We start from the raw sequence: 18,875 nt of genomic DNA, 5'->3' as shown, positions 1-18,875 counted from the left end.
AGTGTATAATAAAAACTTTTACTATAAAACAGTGGCATAGCAAGGAGTGCAGGGTGTATCATGCACCGGGTGCCACTCGCAGAGGGGCGCCCAAGTGGTCTCCAAGACAAACTATGTGTGTTTCTGGAAGGAGAGGGGGCGCCAATAAAGTGTCGTGCACCGGGCGCCAGTTATGTTCGCTACGCCACTGCTACAAAAGCATCAGATCACAGGGCAGTTTTACCCTAAGTATAAGATTACCCTAAACATTACCCTGAGAGGTTCAAATTACCTTAGAAACGGCAGCATTGCCTCTCAGTGTCCACAAAACAGAGAGAGTTAAATATTAACATTTTAAAAGCCTAATAAACAGTAAATTTTTATTTATATTGAGCATTTATTCAAAAGTATATATAGTAAATATTAATACGAAATATATTTTAATTTATGAAATATATTTCATTAAAAGTAATATTTAAATTAATTACCACACGAGGGCGTTCATAAACGAAAGCGTGGTGCAGTGGATGTTTGTTGACTTCTATTGCCGGGAGAAATAAAAGTTGCTATAAGTCTAAATAGATAAAAATTCTTTATTTGTAATTTGTTATTAACATTGTATAAGTGTAAATTTTATAAATGGCGATTTCATTACCGTGTTACATAAAAATTTAATTAATCATTTTATTCAATTAGAATCACATCAAGTTACTGTAAATAAATGAATGAATTCCTTAATAATTCAGCATGTGATAAGTTCAAATGTTAAATTTCTCAATCTTCAGATAATGCTTGAATTGTTCATTAGTATTGAAGACCAGTTTTAATTTTCCAGTTTATTTTCTTGCTAATAATCAAAATATGTTTTGGTTTAGATGCTTAAATACTTCTGTTGAAAAATCTGCTTCATATTTTATGAGGAATTCATATTCTTTTCATAAAAGTACTGTTGCAACTTTTCCAGCAGTAAATAATGTGAATGGATTTCATTCATGTAATAATTATGAAAATACAAGATGCAGAATGAATGTAATTTGCAGTTATGCTCAGTGTCGGAAATTTTCTATGGCACCTCTCGTTACGTCTGTTGCGACTTCAAAACCGGTAGAAATGGCACAGGAACTATTGGAGTGGATACATTTGCACTCTGGAATGCCGTGGTGGATGACTTTACTCTCTACGACCGTTACTCTTAGACTCGTGTTGTTTCCGTTGGTTGTTTATCAGCAGTACATTTTAGCCAGATATGAAAATTTATTACCAGAAATTAAAAATCTATCTGTAGCACTAAAGAAGGAAGTAGATCTAGCAGTAAAGATGTTTAAATGGGATGAAAAAGTTGCCAAAATACAATTTAAGAAAAATGTAAGTTAAATTTTATGTAATTTGAAGATTTATTAAAAAATATAAATTTAAGTCTTTAAATAATTTTAAGAGTAAAATAGTTCTGGCTAAAATAAAATCGGTATCTTATTAGGATTATAAGTCGTAACAGGATGTCTGATATTCCTGGATGAACAAAAGTAATGAATTCAGGAATGTTTTTTTGTGAGGTTAGATCTATAAAATTTGCCTCGCATGTTAGCTTACCAGATGAAAAATTATAAGTAGAGGACAAATTTTCTGAAAAAGAGGACATTATAGATATGTTTAAATAGAGGAAAGACATTTTTTAAAGTCAGAACAGAAAACATGTCTGTACAATTACACTTCTGAATGAGATGGTTGGTCTCAACCATCTCAACCTCTCAGGATGAGGATAAGGACCAACTGTGGATAAGGTCTCAACCATCTCATCAACTATAGATCATATCCATAGGAGCAAAAAGCCAAAGGAACTGTATCTCTATATGTGACTCTTTGTGAGACGTGGCAGAATACGTTAATTTATCTTTTGGCTTGAGAAAATATGAAAAAATTCATTTTAATATCAATAAGATATGCAGAACTGTTATACCTGAAATTAAGATTTAATATTACTTAAAATAATTGTTCAATATACAAAAAGTAACCAATTAAAAAAAGTTGGACAACTCTGATTTAAACTAAGTAATAGGAAGTCTAACATATGAAATTAAAACATATAAAATTTTTTGATTTTTACAGTAATAAAAATAACAAATAGTAAAACAATTATTGAAGATATTTTGTGCATTAAATATGTTGTATTTTAAAGTTTACATTGTTTATATTAATTTCTACATTTAATTACATATTTAATTATATGTTGCATAACTCTAAAAACACCAAGTTGATAATTGATGTTCACAAACTTATTGTTTTTGGAATTATCTTTAATGACTCCAAATACAGTCTGTTCTGTTATAATATTAATAGGTATTTCAATTGAGTGAACTTGTTTACACGCAATATATGTATAGGAGAATGAAATAAAGAAAATTTGAAATTGTTTGCATATATACAATTTTTTACAAAGTGACTAGCTTATACTTGTATACTTTGCTCTACCAACAGGACCAGAGTTAGACTTGTGGCTGTTCTTTCACAAAATAATAATGGATAATACTGTATGTATATATTTATTTAAGAATATATTAATTTCTGCACATCACAATTGAGATTATTTGTCCATGTAAAAGAGATTATAATTTTAAAATAATTCTTCAAGTTTTAATAAAATAATAAAATATTTCTAATTATTTTCAGCTCAGGAGACATATTAATTCGCTTATTGTACGAGATAACTGTCATCCATTTAAATCTATCATAGTTGTCGGACTGCAGTTGCCAACATGGATATCTTTATCCTTTGCATTGAGAAACATGGTAAATTTCATGCCTTATGGAAATCAAGGTTTGTTCTTTTAATCCTTTTACTGAAGTTCTGAACTACACAATTATACATTTTCATTTTAGTTAAGTCTAAAGTTACAAAACTAGAATATCATATTTAACACAAATAAATAATCTTTACTTCACTCCAGTACCAAATATCACATGTAAGAAATGTTTTTGGGTAATTCATAACCTTTCCTCAGGCTTTACAAAAAGGAATATAAACTATTTGAATGTTTTATGTTCATTTTTGTAAAGCCAGATAAAGTACTCTGAATTAACTTGAAAACATTTGTTATAAGTAATATTCAAAGTTGTAATGAAGTAAAAGGTTATTTATTTGTGTCAATTTAATTATATATTTCAATATTTTAAGTTGTTCATTTACTGATTCAAATACCTTATTCATACTTGAATTAAGCTCAATTATTTCATTTACTAGAGATTTCATGTTTATCTATAACTATTACTTATATTCAGTTTTTTACAATGAAACTATATCATAAAATATATATAAAATAAAATTTAAAAATTTTAATCTATATTATTTTGTTATATTTAGAAATAAATTGAATAGGATTGCTAAAGATTTATCTGTTGTATTGGAATGGATACAAATAAAACCCACAAAGTAATATAAAATTCTTAGTAGTTTTAAATTTTAAAAAATAAAAACTGCTTTTATCAATCTTATCTTGTCTTCAGTTTATAATCAAACTTTAAAGTTTTTGAGATTTAAAATTAATTTTACAGCATAAACATGTTTGTACTTAGGAAATTATATATTTTATAATAGAACTTTTATCCATTTTAATAATTACGTAATAAAAGAAACTATACCTAAGATTGATGAAAGTTTTTTCATCTTGTAAATTCTAAATTTATTAAGAATTTTTATTGCTTTTATCAGTATTCCTTAAATTTAATATTTATTATAGGAAATTATCAAAGTATTTTTGTATAATTTTATTTAATTTAATACATTGCTTTCAAATAATTGGAAACATTTTAAAATGATCTAGTTTAGTTAAAAATTTATCAATCAGTGTTACAATTATAAACTCCAAAACACGATAATACTAAATATATTAAATGAAAAAGAGTTGCTGTTTTTGTTGACAATTAATACATTTTAAGGATTTTACCTTACATTATTTTTTTAATGTATTAATATAATTAAAAATATTATTTATATTACACATACTGTATTTTTTTAACTACCATATATACATATAATGTATATAATTTTTTTCAGTTCCTACATTTGATATGACATATTTGGAGATGACTGTGGGTGGCACACTTTGGTTTCCAAATCTAACTATACCAGATCAACTTTTGATTATTCCAGTATTATTAGGAATTGTCAATTTAACAATAACAGAGGTAGGATTGTTTAAATAAGTAAAACTTGAATGAAATAAAGTTCACAAACACAAATAATAAAATGTTTTATAAGTTGTGATTGATCATAATGAAATGTATATGGGATATATATACAATATATATAAGAACAAGAACAACTCAATCTGATTTAAATGTGCTTTTTTAAATTGCCCAGCATTTGTACTTGTGGATTTGGCTCTCTACTTGTACAATGTAAAATCTACAATCATACTAATTTACACTACGTATACTATTACTGTCAAAACTCTCTAATCTGACACCCTCTTTATTCTGACCCAACTTCTTGTAACACTTGAATGAGTTATACAAATACATTAAGTCTAATGTGTATGACAATGTTTTTGTTTAACTCAATAATCTGGCATCCTTCTACTTCAAATTTTGACACTATATAATGGAACAGTAGTAGTATCATGGAACACATGTAATATCTTCTCTCTAATCCAACCATTGCCTACTTGTACTGTATATGCTATAAACAATTATACATTGTCAAGTAAGATTGAACAATGCATTAGTATGTTGTGTGCAGCAGAGTCAACTTGTGGGATTCACAATAAACCTTAATATGATATTGTGTGGAAGAGGTAGTGTGGTCAACACATGGTATGGAAGACAAACAAAATGAGGGTACTTATAATTAAATTTATATACAACCTATATATACACATATACAAAAAACAAGTTCACGAGGTACTGTACATTCCTGCTCATACCTGGAACTCTCCACATTACAAATATGAGTTCAGATGCTGAATACACTGCACAAAAGTTTGTCATGTAGTTCAGCACCAAAACTTACGTGTAAAATTCCAATATACTTCTCTGAGGACATCGCTCACTAGTAGGTTAATCATTTTATCACGTTCAATCGAAAGTTCTACGATTAATGCCTTCAATGGAAATAGATTCCGTCTTCTTTCTCTTCTAGTTAATCACAGCATACAGTCATAAAACTGTCGCACCAACAAAAACTCACCACTTCACTCCACTCAACACGAGGAATAGAGAGAGATGGTTGCAACCTGGTATGCCCTTAAGTACATCCCTCTCATTGCGTCAGTGTTGCTAGTTCGAACACAAACCAAATAAAAAAAATATTTAAGTAGCCCAAAACATAGCCAACATTATTGCTGTGGCACAAACTCCAAAAACAACAGTCATAAACTTTTCCTTTGGCTATACACGAATGCAATGGAAACATGCTTTCTCAGCATCATGCTTATGACTATAAGGTGTGGCTTTATGATTGACTTCATTTCTTCAAATGTGTAATACCAATGCATTATGCAATCTGAAATTATAAACATGACAAAGCTCTCATTTAACAGCAGTCACACACTCCAACTTTGTATACCAAAGGACACACAAGGAGAGGGTCAGATGTTTGGGTGTGAATGTGTAGCCCTTAACACAGATAATTTCTTATCCAAATAATAGAACCCAGTTCTCAAGTGTTTCCAAAAAATGGGCTTTTGAAAATTGAGTTATAAGTGATTAAAAAATCATGACCTCCTTTCCTGTTTAACATAAGTGACATCTCTGTACATTTAACTCTTTCATATCATTAAATTAAATTTTCATTTCTTCATATTTACTTTTATATATGGTGATATTGTTATATTTGAAGTGTAACAAGCATGAGCACATGAGGATATGGTCCATAACATTAACAATAGAAAAAGTTATGTCTATGCTACTCTATTTTAATAACAGACTTGTTTTTTTTCATACATGTACAGTAATGTTCAAAGCTTATTTGCTGATGATGACACAATATGTGTATTTTTAAAGTTCAAACTTTTTGCATTTGTGTCTCTACACCATATGTCTGTTTTTGTCTTTTGGTTCTTCTTACATTTTTCATTCTTTGTTCTTGTTACCTTCTAGAATTTTCTAATCTCTTTAATTCTTCCTTCTTGGGGGTGAGAACCACCTCCTGGAATAATTAGTATAATGAGTGAGAGGTTATACCTGAGGGCATATGAAATGAAGAAAGGTCACTTTTGAGCTGGTGTTCAAAGAGAGAGGACGAACTGGGGGCAGGTGTGTGAAATTGTCTGGTACTCGAGTATATGGGTGAAGTCATAACTTCAAGAGGGAATCTTTGAAATTCCTGGGCCAAAGTTAGTATGTTGGATTTGGTATCAACTTGACCAATTGTGAGTTTTGAATAAATGACCAATGGATTGGTTATCAAAACTCTCAGGAACCAAGGAGAAAAAGAAGAAAGTGTTAATTTGGTGCAAGAAGTTTCACATAGTGCTTCACAACAAGGACTGAAACATGTTCGCATGACCTGAGGATTTTTTTGTTCTATCCTATCTGCCATCTTTACTTTTACTACTACTCGCCCCCTATCATTTTTCCATATTAGTGTAAGTTTAGTTATAAGAATTTTATTTTTGTAATGCTAATTCTTGTTGATTGTACATAAAACAATAATTATAAAATTACAATAACAATAACAATAATCTGTACAGATTATTGTTATTGTAATTTTGTGTGTCATGGTAAATTCTTAACTTTGTAATTGTTCTGCCAACAATTGGGTTTAGGGTTACTATCGGAGCAACTGTCCTAGAGTTGGCATCCTTGATTGAACCTGTATATAGTTATATCACATGTAAAAAAAATTAATTTTTCTCCCATCTGTTTAGTTTGTTGGGTGTTTGCCTTAGTGGGCTAATGAAAACTCTATCATATCCTACTATCACCCATCCACTTTCATTTGTTTTGTAAGCTTTAAACTTGAAGAATAATAACTGTAATAATAATGCTAATGATATAATAAAATAAACGTGTACACATAAAAAAAAAAAATTGCAAACTTTCAAACTTACATCATGTTGTTCTGGTGCCTAGTGTCTCTTGTCCACCTGACTATCACCACGATGAAGAAATGTGAAACTTTCAAAGTCTTGTAAGAAGCCAAACACTCAATTTTCTGAAACACTCAGGTTTTTCAGAAGTGTTTGAGAAGTGGGTCCTATTATTTGGATAAGGAGCTGTTGGTGTTAAAGGCTACATACTTGCCAAGTTTCTTTCAAATTGGAAATTTGAACATCTGACTCTCTCCTTGTTAGTGCATTGCTTCATGATTACTTTTTGCCATGTTTACTTTTGTCATGTGATGAAACTTCCATTCTTACCTTGCCATTGTGGCAGAATTTAAACTTCATACAACTGATGTGTTTATTATCTCTACCCAAATGGATCTGTACTATAAAAGTACACAAAATATAATGTTTATAATTACCTGGTACTTTCAGCAACTTAATATTATCACTGTTAGGAAAATTTAAAAAAAATTATGTTAAACTGTAAAAGAATGATTGAAAAATCACTAGTATCTGAAAGGTAAATATGAAAAAAGAAATAAAATACTTAAAAACAATAAAGGCTTTGTTAAAATGTTTGTTAAATACATGTTAAAATTATGACAAGATATAAAAATATTTATATACTGTACAGAAGAAATATTTAAAAATAAAAAGTTCAATTAAATTAAAACATTAGCAGTTAGTAAATATAACCAATAGCATGTTATATTCATGGACCCCTTGCAAGTTTGAATTAGTGGTCCCATGTATAGTGTTGACTTCAGACATTTTTCTTGGGGGAATTTTTTGGACTAAATCTTCCAGTATTCTTGTATATCTTGTGTTCTTCCAGTATATATCTTGGATATTGCCCATGCAAAAAAAAGTAAATAACAATTTTAGTTAAAATTTCATCAAAAACAAAACAAAATTTGATATGAACAATTAAAATGTAATCCACAAGAAAAATTCATAAATAATACACTTAATTGAATTAGCATATACTTTTATTGCACCAAATAATAAAGTAGATTAATTAAACAAGAATTAGAATATGTATTTATAAATTACAGTCATTTAATATAACAAAGCATAACAAATGAAAAAAATAACTATAATGAAAATTTAATGAAAAATTTAGACATTACAGGGATGAATAAACAAAATTTTTTACATCTTCATTTTTCATTCTTTTTTAACTGAGAAATTGTCAACCAGGTCATTGTAATCAATCCTGTTTGAAATGTCATTCTTGATGTACAATACTGCCAAATTACATAACTTTTCTTCTCCAATTAAATTTCTAATATATAATTTTCAATTCTTTTAAGGATATTGAATGATCATTCTGCAGATGTGTTAGAAATATGAATTAACAAATACATTTTTAAAATTATGTCAGCATTAAGAAAGTTATAAACTAACTCTTCAACATGTGTACAGTACCTCTCTACGACTGTTTAAAATATTTAAATTCTCACTTCATTTATATTTTATTTTTTCTTCCATTTCTTTTTAGTATTATGTAGTTAATCTAATTAATCTCTACATTTGGAATATAACTTCAAATATTTGATACTGAGCTTGTGGAAATAGGATAACTTATTTTGATAGTATTAAGATGAAAAAAGACAATCTATTGATCTGTTAGCATTTATTTACCTTAATTTAGTTCATTCTTATGGAATCAACTGTTTGACTCCATAAGAATGAAGAATGTTCAATAAATTATTATTTAAATTATTTCATTATTTATCTGACTTAAATACACATATCAGTAATTTGAAAGTAGTGAAATGCTCTCATTATACCTGTAATTTAAATTCATTACATATCCTTATTTTTTAAAATTACGCATTTTCTATTACAATACAATCATTAATAATTTTCAATCATTAGACAAATAGTAAAAAGCTTAATTCCAAACTTGTAAAGCAACATATTAAATTTATGAAAATGATGTTTGTGTTTGTTATTCTCTGATACATCCTCATTTTAAGAAAAAACACTAGTATTTTCTGAAATATATATTCTCATTAGATACTGCCAAATATACAGCAAGTATTGTATCATGTTACATTACTGTCATGTCTAATGAATTGCAGAATAAAGTATTTTTATCTTCAAAATTAAAATATCCTAAGAAAAACAATTGCCACCCAAAGACAAACAGTTCATCCACTTTTCATTGTTTATTTATTACAACATAAGAATAATTCCTTAATGCAAAAAAATAATTAGAGAATAAGCAAATATTATTCTTATGTTTAAAACATTAATATACAACTAAAAAATTGACCTACTTAAAACAGAAAATAACAACTTATAAATATTCAGTTATAAATCTAATGATTCTGAAAAACTAGTTGGACACAAACCAGAATGTTTTAAAAATGTTTGTTAATTAAATCTATAAACTTCTCTATTTAATCTCTTACTTTGATTTGTAATTGAATTTCTTGTAGTATCATGAATAGATAGCAATTATTTAATTCCCTAGAATTTTGTGTGACATCAAAAACAAAATCATGTTTTAAGTCAGTGTTATCTTCAATTTATTGTAGTGAAAAAATTTTTATATTTTAATATCACTTGAAAGTATTTACATGTTTTGGTTTAGTTAATTTTTGGAATGATAAGTAATAAAACTCCAAAATATATCGCTGCTCAATTAATAACAATAATAGGAAAGCTATGTGGTGATAAAACAGAATTATATTCTGTTTTTATTATAAAATTTATATTCTGTTTTATTATTATATTTTTTTTTACCTGCTGCATTGCAGTTAAAATACTAAACCAAATAATAAAGTCTAAATTTATTCCAAGTCTGTTTTTGAACTGATAAATTATTTAATAGATCTTACTTTGTTTTAATCTAAAGTTAACATACATAAAAGAATTACAGTAATTTTGATTGCAAATTTTATATAATTTTAGATATAAAATTATTATATAAAATAATTATAAAGTAAAATTATATTTAAGTCAAAAAATATTCATACAACATTGTGTATTACATTTATAATCAAATTTTTTGATTTTGATTGGAGTTATATTTTGCAAATTGATTTGATTATAATCTAGTAATGAGTTGAAATATTTTTATTCAATATAGTGAAAGAAAAAACATTTAATTTATAAACAAGCAATCAGATCTCTCTTCTTTTGTTCTTTAGGTTCATACTTTGAGAAAAATTAGACGGAATACAAAGTTGCAAAAGCTGACAACAAATCTTTTTCGTTGTGTTAGTATCGTATTAATTCCTATTGCCATAACTATGCCTTCTGTAAGTATCCTTTGATTTATTATTAAAATTTTTTTCACTTATACAAAATTTACAGAATACTGTATTGTATAGAACCATTACCTTTTTAATTAAATATTTTTAAATAATTTCTCACTTATATATCTGAAAAGTTTGGAATAGATAACTAAAATTAGAAATGAGTAAAATTAAATTTATTGTAGAAAAACAAAGTTAATTTTTAAATTTTTCAGGTTTTAAAGATATAGCAAATGACATTTCTTGTGTATGATATTTTTAATTGACAAAATACAGTTTCATTAAAAATTTCTAAATCCATTAAAACAAAGTAAAATCTGCATCATGTTAAAAAATTAACTTAGCAGTTAAACATCAAACTGTATTATAAATTTTAAATAATATATAATTCAGAAAATAATAATTTGTGTGATATATAACTAATGTTAACATTTGAGTTTTTCTAAAAATATCTTAAAAGATTTTAAAAGTGACTTCTTTTTTCGATTTTAGATGTTCCTCTAAAATCAGCTTAGAAAGAGAAGTCATTTCTTGCAAATGTTTTAAAATCTTTTATTTTAAGATAGTTTTAGAAAAACTTTATAAATTAGCTGATTCCATTGAGTACTTTTTTAAAGTTTGAACAATAGTTAGATATATCTTACATTATAATATAATTAAAAAAAATATTGAATTATACTAAAGAATTGTTTGCACAATGTATTGAATTACAGTCGACTCCGCGTAAGTCGTCACCCGAATAACTCAACACCATCGGTTAAGTAGTCATTTTCTGTGATCCCAGCTGAGTTACATAAGCATTAATGTTAAAAAATTCTGGTTTACTTGACACTGTTTAACTCACTACTGGATAAGTCGACATACTTTTGCTGTCCCACACTCTGATAAGTCGTCATCCCCTCCTGAAAAAATGAATGCGTGTGGTGTGAACTCATTTTTTTTCAGGAGGGGGAGTCGATTTATTTATTAATATATAATTAATATATTTAATAATATAATAATATACAGTCAAACCTGTTTTTATGCGGGGAATAGGGACTGCATTAAAAAAAACGCATAAAAAAAATCGCACGAAACTTCACGAGGGGCTATAAAAAATAGTTTTCGCAACACAATTAAAAAAATATTTTTTTAATGCGGTCAACAGGGACTGCATAAAAAAAGTCTCACATAGAAAATAACTCAAAACCGTACGAAATAGAATTTATTGACAACAGATGTCAGCACTTGACTGCATTGTCTCGTCTATCGTCTGTTTTACATATTTTTGTCCAGGTGGTGTTTTGTTGACTTAAAAAGTAAATTATTTCATTTTTCGCATATTTATGCAATATTATTACTCTAATAAGTGCATTTATGCTATAATAAGTTTATTTAGCTATAATAAGTCAACGTGAGACATGACGAATCGCACGAGACTAGTCGCCAACTATACCGCACAAATAAAAAATCGCACCAAAAAAACCGCACAAATTAAAAAATCGCACATAAAAAGACCGCATAAAAACAGGTTTTACTGTATTAATATATATACATATTAATAAAAACGCTTTAACATTTCATGTGCTTTTATGTATAAAATAATAACAGATAAACAGAAAGAAAATATACAATCTACATCAACGTCACACCAGAATCCAATTTTGCATTTTCTCACACTAGAAGCATTAATTAAGAATCCTTAGACGTTACTTGCCAACAATTGACAATTGCGAAGATGATATTTTCAAGGCATTCGTGATCGTTGAAAAAGAAAGTCAAGACAGTTAAGTGCTCAAAACAAACAACACTAAATGAATTTTTCAGTTTTTCATCTACAGAGTAATTGTAAATGGAGGACACAATGTATTGTAAGCCTATACTACTGTATTTTTCCTAATTGTAGTTTTCTGGTTTTTTTTCCGACTTCGCTTTAGTTGTCACATTGGATAACTCGACACATTTCCACTTCCCCTTGGGGTGTCGACTTATGCGGACTCGACTGTAATTCCAATAATGGTTTCAGTTCATGATCTTAATGTGTCAAATACATGTTTTCCAATAAATATCTTATTTTTAGATTAATTTCTATTGACTCATTATTTTGTCATTCTTTATTAAAGTGATATTAAAAATTTGGAACAGAGATTATGTAAAATTCAAAATAATATGTAGAGCAAAAAAAAAATTGTAAAAAGTTTTGAATCTGTTCATACACACTTTGTAGTTTCAAAGTTGATGTTCTTTAAAAGACCAAAATTTGTAAAAGTAAAATTTCCAGCTTGGAGGACATTTTGGCATGAAAATGTCAAGATGTAAAAGTAATATTACTTTTACATCTTGACATTTACATCCGGATACAAACGTGATCTCTACTAATCAACTAACGGACACCTAAATGCGAATTCCAGCACATAATAAACAAAGAAATTTTAATGTTCAAACGTTTTCGGCCATGTTTTAGAGGCCCTCATCAGGACTGAATGCACAAAAAAACACAAACAGTTCTAGCCTTTGAAAATTTCTAACTTTTGTACTTTGCTGTGTTCCAATTTTTAAACATTTAAACGATGTTCGATACAGAAATCATTACATTTACATCATATAAATAAACAATTATTATTTTTTTAAAATAAAGATATAAATAAAATTACATTTTGTGGCAGTTTAAAAGTTATTCCAATGTTTTTAACATTTAAATGTTGTTCGATACGGGAATTGTTTCCTTTACATCACATAAATTAAATAAATAATTACCGATAAAATTATTATTATACTCTGTGACAATCTAAATAATACTTCCACAATTGTGGTACTGTAGAATATTTGGAGTTAATGCAATCTCTCTTTGTGCCCACTATATAAATTTCTAGAGCCTCTAACGAATGTAAGTCATGCTGGTCAAAAATCCTAAGTATAAGAGTAACAACAGGGAGAAACCCCAGGTTCGGTAGAATACTGGGCAGGTGCTGTATTATAATTCCCCTTGGCCACATCATGTTTGTGGTTGCGTGTTCTGGCTTCAAGGGATCTGTATGTATGATATACATCTGTTGAATTGTCTGTCCTGCAATGGAGTACGGTACACCCTTGGTGCTTTCATGCCATTCAACTTGTCTTTTGCGTTAGTTAGTTCTGTTTGTTTGGAACCATGTTTTTGTATGTTAAGAGATTTCTTTCTCACTACTACACCCGACGTCCAGAGATTCCATTCCCAGATATTAGAGCTTACACACCTAATATGCTATTCTTCCTGTTTTTACTTTGATAGTCAAACTTAGATTCAAAAAAAGGGAGTACCAATGGGTAGCCCTATCTTGGGAGATCTGTGCGAACTCAACTTACGAAAGTTGGAAGAAACGGTGTTAGTCAACTTGAAATCCAATATCCTTAGTTATACACAGTATGAGGATGATATTTTGATTATATGGAAAATATAGGGGAAGTGTTAAAAGTTTTTAACAACAACAGCTATGGACTACACTAGAATTAGATCAGGAAAGTCAGAGATTAATTACTTGGATGTCAAGATTCATATGGCAAATAGAATTATAACCACAAAGATTTACTCCAAACCAACACACATTCCCCTCTTTATGCCTGCTAACTCAGTGGACCCTTGGCCTTTTAAGGTAGCAGCATCCTGGGCCCTACTTACAAGGGCTTACTCGCATTGCTCAGAGACATCCAATACCTACAACAAACTGGAATGTGTCAAGTGTCTGCCCATGGGTACTGCCATTCATTAATGAACAAGCTCACTGCCAAACAGCAATCTAGGGTAGCTAACACCAGTACAGGGGTTAACGAGGCAGAGGGTAATTGTGTTGTTATAAATTACAAACCATCCCTACATCAAATGTACAATAGAATCGCTAAGGATTTAAACTTGCGCTTAACATATAAGAGAAAAGTGAACATTTTCCTGCTTTCAACTAGTGCAAAAGACAAGTTGGATGATACAAAAGCAATAGGGGTGTACTGTATTCCATTGCAGGACGGATGATTCAACAGACGTATATCATACATCGAATCCACGTACAGATCCCTTGAAGCCAGAATACACAACCACAAATATGATGTGGTCAAGGAAAATTATAATACAGCACTTAAACCAACACCTTAATGTTTGCTGAGAGATTTTTTAATTTAACAAACGTTTTCGATCTATTCGTTAGATCATCGTCAGGTTAAAAAGAATATTTCTTAAATGGAACACCAAATTTCAAAATTCAAAACATTAATAACCAATAACATTAATAAAATAACTGATACATTATAAAAGATACAACAAGTGTAAAATACGAACTTATTACTCGTACCCAAGTATTAATATTAGAAACAATTCAAATTAAAATATACTAAAGTTCAAGCGCCTCTTATAAGTTTTTAACGGCATATTTCCAAGCCGAAGGAAGACCCTCCTCGTCTCTTGCGTTAATGCATTTTTCTTTTAGCTTGCTTCTGTAAATTTCCATCTTTTCAGCTGTTCTTGCCAATGTTGGGGAATGTACCTGTCTTATGATTTCCGCCTCATTCCATCGTACCAAGGATTCTTCAGTTTGCCCCATCTGGGCTAGTATTGTTGTATTGGACCCTTTTCTAATATCATACTTATGTTCCTTCATCCTTATTCCTAGGTTTCTAGTGGTAACCCCCACGTAGTCTTTATTAATACCTAACTGCTGGTTCTCGTAGGGAATCTTATACACACCTGCCTTATCTTCTTTTTTAACTAACCCTTTATCGTTTCTAAGTATTTTATACAAATTCGGAGCTTTTTTTAAGATCACCCTTGCATCCTTCATGCTTGCTATTTCTTTCATATCTAGGAGGGATTATGAAAGAAATAGCAAGCATGAAGGATGCAAGGGTGATCTTAAAAAAAGCTCCGAATTTGTATAAAATACTTAGAAACGATAAAGGGTTAGTTAAAAAAGAAGATAAGGCAGGTGTGTATAAGATTCCCTACGAGAACCAGCAGTTAGGTATTAATAAAGACTACGTGGGGGTTACCACTAGAAACCTAGGAATAAGGATGAAGGAACATAAGTATGATATTAGAAAAGGGTCCAATACAACAATACTAGCCCAGATGGGGCAAACTGAAGAATCCTTGGTACGATGGAATGAGGCGGAAATCATAAGACAGGTACATTCCCCAACATTGGCAAGAACAGCTGAAAAGATGGAAATTTACAGAAGCAAGCTAAAAGAAAAATGCATTAACGCAAGAGACGAGGAGGGTCTTCCTTCGGCTTGGAAATATGCCGTTAAAAACTTATAAGAGGCGCTTGAACTTTAGTATATTTTAATTTGAATTGTTTCTAATATTAATACTTGGGTACGAGTAATAAGTTCGTATTTTACACTTGTTGTATCTTTTATAATGTATCAGTTATTTTATTAATGTTATTGGTTATTAATGTTTTGAATTTTGAAATTTGGTGTTCCATTTAAGAAATATTCTTTTTAACCTGACGATGATCTAACGAATAGATCGAAAACGTTTGTTAAATTAAAAAATCTCTCAGCGAACATTAAGGTGTTGGTTTAAGTTTTTTATTTAATTCTGCTGGGTTCGGTTATGATTTATATAATACAGCACTTTCCCAGTGTACTACCGAACCTGGGGTTTCTCCCTCCTGCTACTCTTATACATAGGGTTTTTGACTGGTATGAATTACATTCGTTAGAGGCTCTAGAAATTTATAATAATAATAAAATAATAATTGTTTTAGGTGTCAGTTAGTTGATTATTTAGTTCCAGCTTAAGTGTGTTATGTTTTGTTTGACACATGCCCTCTGACTGCCAATAAGACATTCATTTTATATTATTACATTCCATCATTTGTTCTATTATGATATCTGATTCCAAATGAGTTTTTTAACTTGAAAATGATTGCTAAAGGCACTTGAAAATGTTTGTTTTTCTCCATTATTTTGTGTTTCATGAGTTGGAGTTTTGATTTCCCAAATTTAGCATTTTTCTTATTTTAATATGAAGAGATATAATCAAAAATAGTTAAGTTATATCATAAAAGATCAGATAATCATAACATGTAATAAGTTGTAATAACAAATATACAGAACAGCTTAGTTTTATATGAAATTAAAATCTACAAGGAAATAATAAGAGAACATATTCCAAACAGATATTCTGAATGTCTTTTTTATATATCAAATTGAAATAGTTAATGCATTTTGTGTAAAAAAACTGTCAAAAAATAGTTTCTATGTATGTTTCTAAATATAAAACTCACATGAACATTTTCAGTTTCAAAAGACAACTTTTAATCATAAGATAAAAAAATTTTTTGCAAAAACTGTATTTTAAACATTGGTGTACTCAATTGTAATTCTAACTTCATCCTTTCAAAAGTCAACATGTGTTCTCCCTGAAATATTTTAGGTGGTCCCTCTAAATTGTTAGCTGGCTGCTACTGTAAATTTCCTTATAAACTTCAGTTGGTACAACAAAACTACAGTAAACCTCCCTATAACACAGGTTCATATAAGATGGATTCGTATAACATGGCGGAAAAATTACGATCGTGTTCGTATAACACGCTAAAAGAGGCTCGTATAGCACAGTAAAAGAATGAGACAGATTGTCATGGCCGACTCATGTCTCGACAGGATTGGTCGAATCTGGACCAATAGTGGACACTGCAGAAACCGTTGAGTTTAAATGAGCAGCAGGCCTACTAAAAAACTTTTATTACTCAATGGCCATAAAAATTATATTTCTATTAATGATGTCTCCAAAGTTCAGTGAATTTTTTGCAGAAAGAATAACTTATCAGGAAACTTGTGTCCACCATTCGACGAGCCACTCCACGACAAAAACAAGCTTAAGCAATGGCATCTTTGAATGGTGTGCACTCGGTAAGTATTCCTACAATTTTTTGTTTAAAGCATAGTTTATATGGATTATTTCCAAAAAATTATATGTGTTTTGGAAATGTTCAAGTCAAATTAGTCTAGAATCGATTGAAAGGTTTTCTTCCATAAAATTAAACAGCCATACCCCCTGTACTGCACAAGTGCTGGGCTGTGAACTGCTCACGTATTTGTAAAATCTAAGTGATTCGTACAAAATGGAATTCATATAACATGGAACGTATCTACTGTGTTATAGGGGGGTCTACTGTACTTATAACACTTAATTACATACTAATCTATAGTACAGTGATCTTTAAAAAATAACATTTTTCATCTATTATTAACTGATCAGAAATAAGATTTAGCTGTAAAAATATAAAAAACATGGCCGACGGTAATACATTTAATTGTATAAATAAATATATAAAACAACGTTTAACAAGAATTACTCTGTTTCCGTTTATTCGTCCGTTTATATTTATTTATACAATTAAATGTATTACCGTCGGCCATGTTTTTTATATTTTTACTTAAATTGTAATTTATGTGAAAGTGGCGATAGCCCAGAAGACGCTAGTTGACTGTTTTGCATTTTATTCCGGAGGCAGTAGCCTCTAAGGAAAGGTCGCCTCCGTGATTGTGAAATTGGACAGTCATCTGGAGCGAACGACGGACGAATAAACGGAAACAGAGTAATTCTTCTTAAACGTTGTTTTATATATTTATTTATACAATATTTAGCTGGTTGATTGAGAAGCTAAAATAAATTTTGAAAGAACATTTCATATATTTTCAAAAGATCTGTTAATGAAATATTGGATATTTGAAAATATTTAAGTATAAAACCTTGAAATGTGTCCTTGTTTTAAATATATTGTAATTAAATGCTATCAAAATATACCTCTTAATAATAATTAATGTTCTGTAATGGATGTTTTTAAAAATATTTAAAATTACACAATTATTTCAAATAAATTTTTTTGAAATACAGTAATTGCAAAGAAATGAATTCACTTCTGGTAAAAGAAAATTCACATCTTTTACCAGAAGCTAGTTAAACCTTGGCGTGAGTTTTTAACTTTGTTTTTGCTAAATGAATTCACTTTTTAAGTTGTAATAACTTTCAATTTTATCTTAATTTTCACTTTTAATCTCATAATTTTATGTTTAAAATCTTTTATGTTGTTCTTATTAATGCGTTTTCCAGTAATATAGGTGATATTTTGAATGTTTGACATTTCTAGTGTATCACATTATACTGGCTTCAGTCAAGCTTGTTTGGTTTGGCACAAAACTTGTTTTTGCAAGTTCCCAGAGTACGTCGCCTGTTTAGAATACCTCGGACTCCAAGCGAAAGTCAAACTCCTTTTCAAGATATGGCAGAAGAATTAAAAAATAAGTTTAAATTTATTAATTAAGAACAAGGATTATTTATGTTGTTAATAACGTAAATTTTTTAATAAAATGTTATTTCTAAATAACAATAAAAATTATAAATGTATTTAGTCAAATTACACATCCCAGAACAAAATTGAGCCAAGCAATTCATAAATTATATTAAATTAATTTAATTCAATATAAAGTAAATTTCCATACAAATAAATAATTACAAATTCTATTTTCATAGTTACAAATCTGCATAAATAATAATTTCAATTTCATAAAATATGTAAATTTTTCAGTTAAAAAGTACAGAAGGAACATACACATTCTTTTATTT

At 29.1% G+C, this 18,875-nt stretch overlaps 1 protein-coding gene across 1 annotated transcript; it reads left to right on the top strand.

The window, feature by feature from the left end:
* Positions 1–493: 493 nt before the first annotated feature.
* Positions 494–18,875, top strand: LOC136986390 (cytochrome c oxidase assembly protein COX18, mitochondrial). Its single transcript, XM_067283915.1, has 5 exons — positions 494–1,344; positions 2,647–2,794; positions 4,031–4,161; positions 10,184–10,294; positions 18,400–18,875. The coding sequence occupies exons 1-5, from the start codon at positions 841–843 to the stop codon at positions 18,571–18,573; spliced, it is 1,068 nt and encodes a 355-aa protein (XP_067140016.1). The 5' UTR covers positions 494–840; the 3' UTR covers positions 18,574–18,875.

This window comes from Centruroides vittatus, unplaced genomic scaffold (assembly GCF_030686945.1).
Source record: "Centruroides vittatus isolate TY-2023 unplaced genomic scaffold, ASM3068694v2 scaffold_1015, whole genome shotgun sequence".
Lineage (NCBI taxonomy): Eukaryota > Metazoa > Arthropoda > Arachnida > Scorpiones > Buthidae > Centruroides > Centruroides vittatus.
The sequence above is the reverse complement of the archived record's forward strand: the minus strand, read 5'-3'. Positions and strand labels throughout refer to the sequence as shown.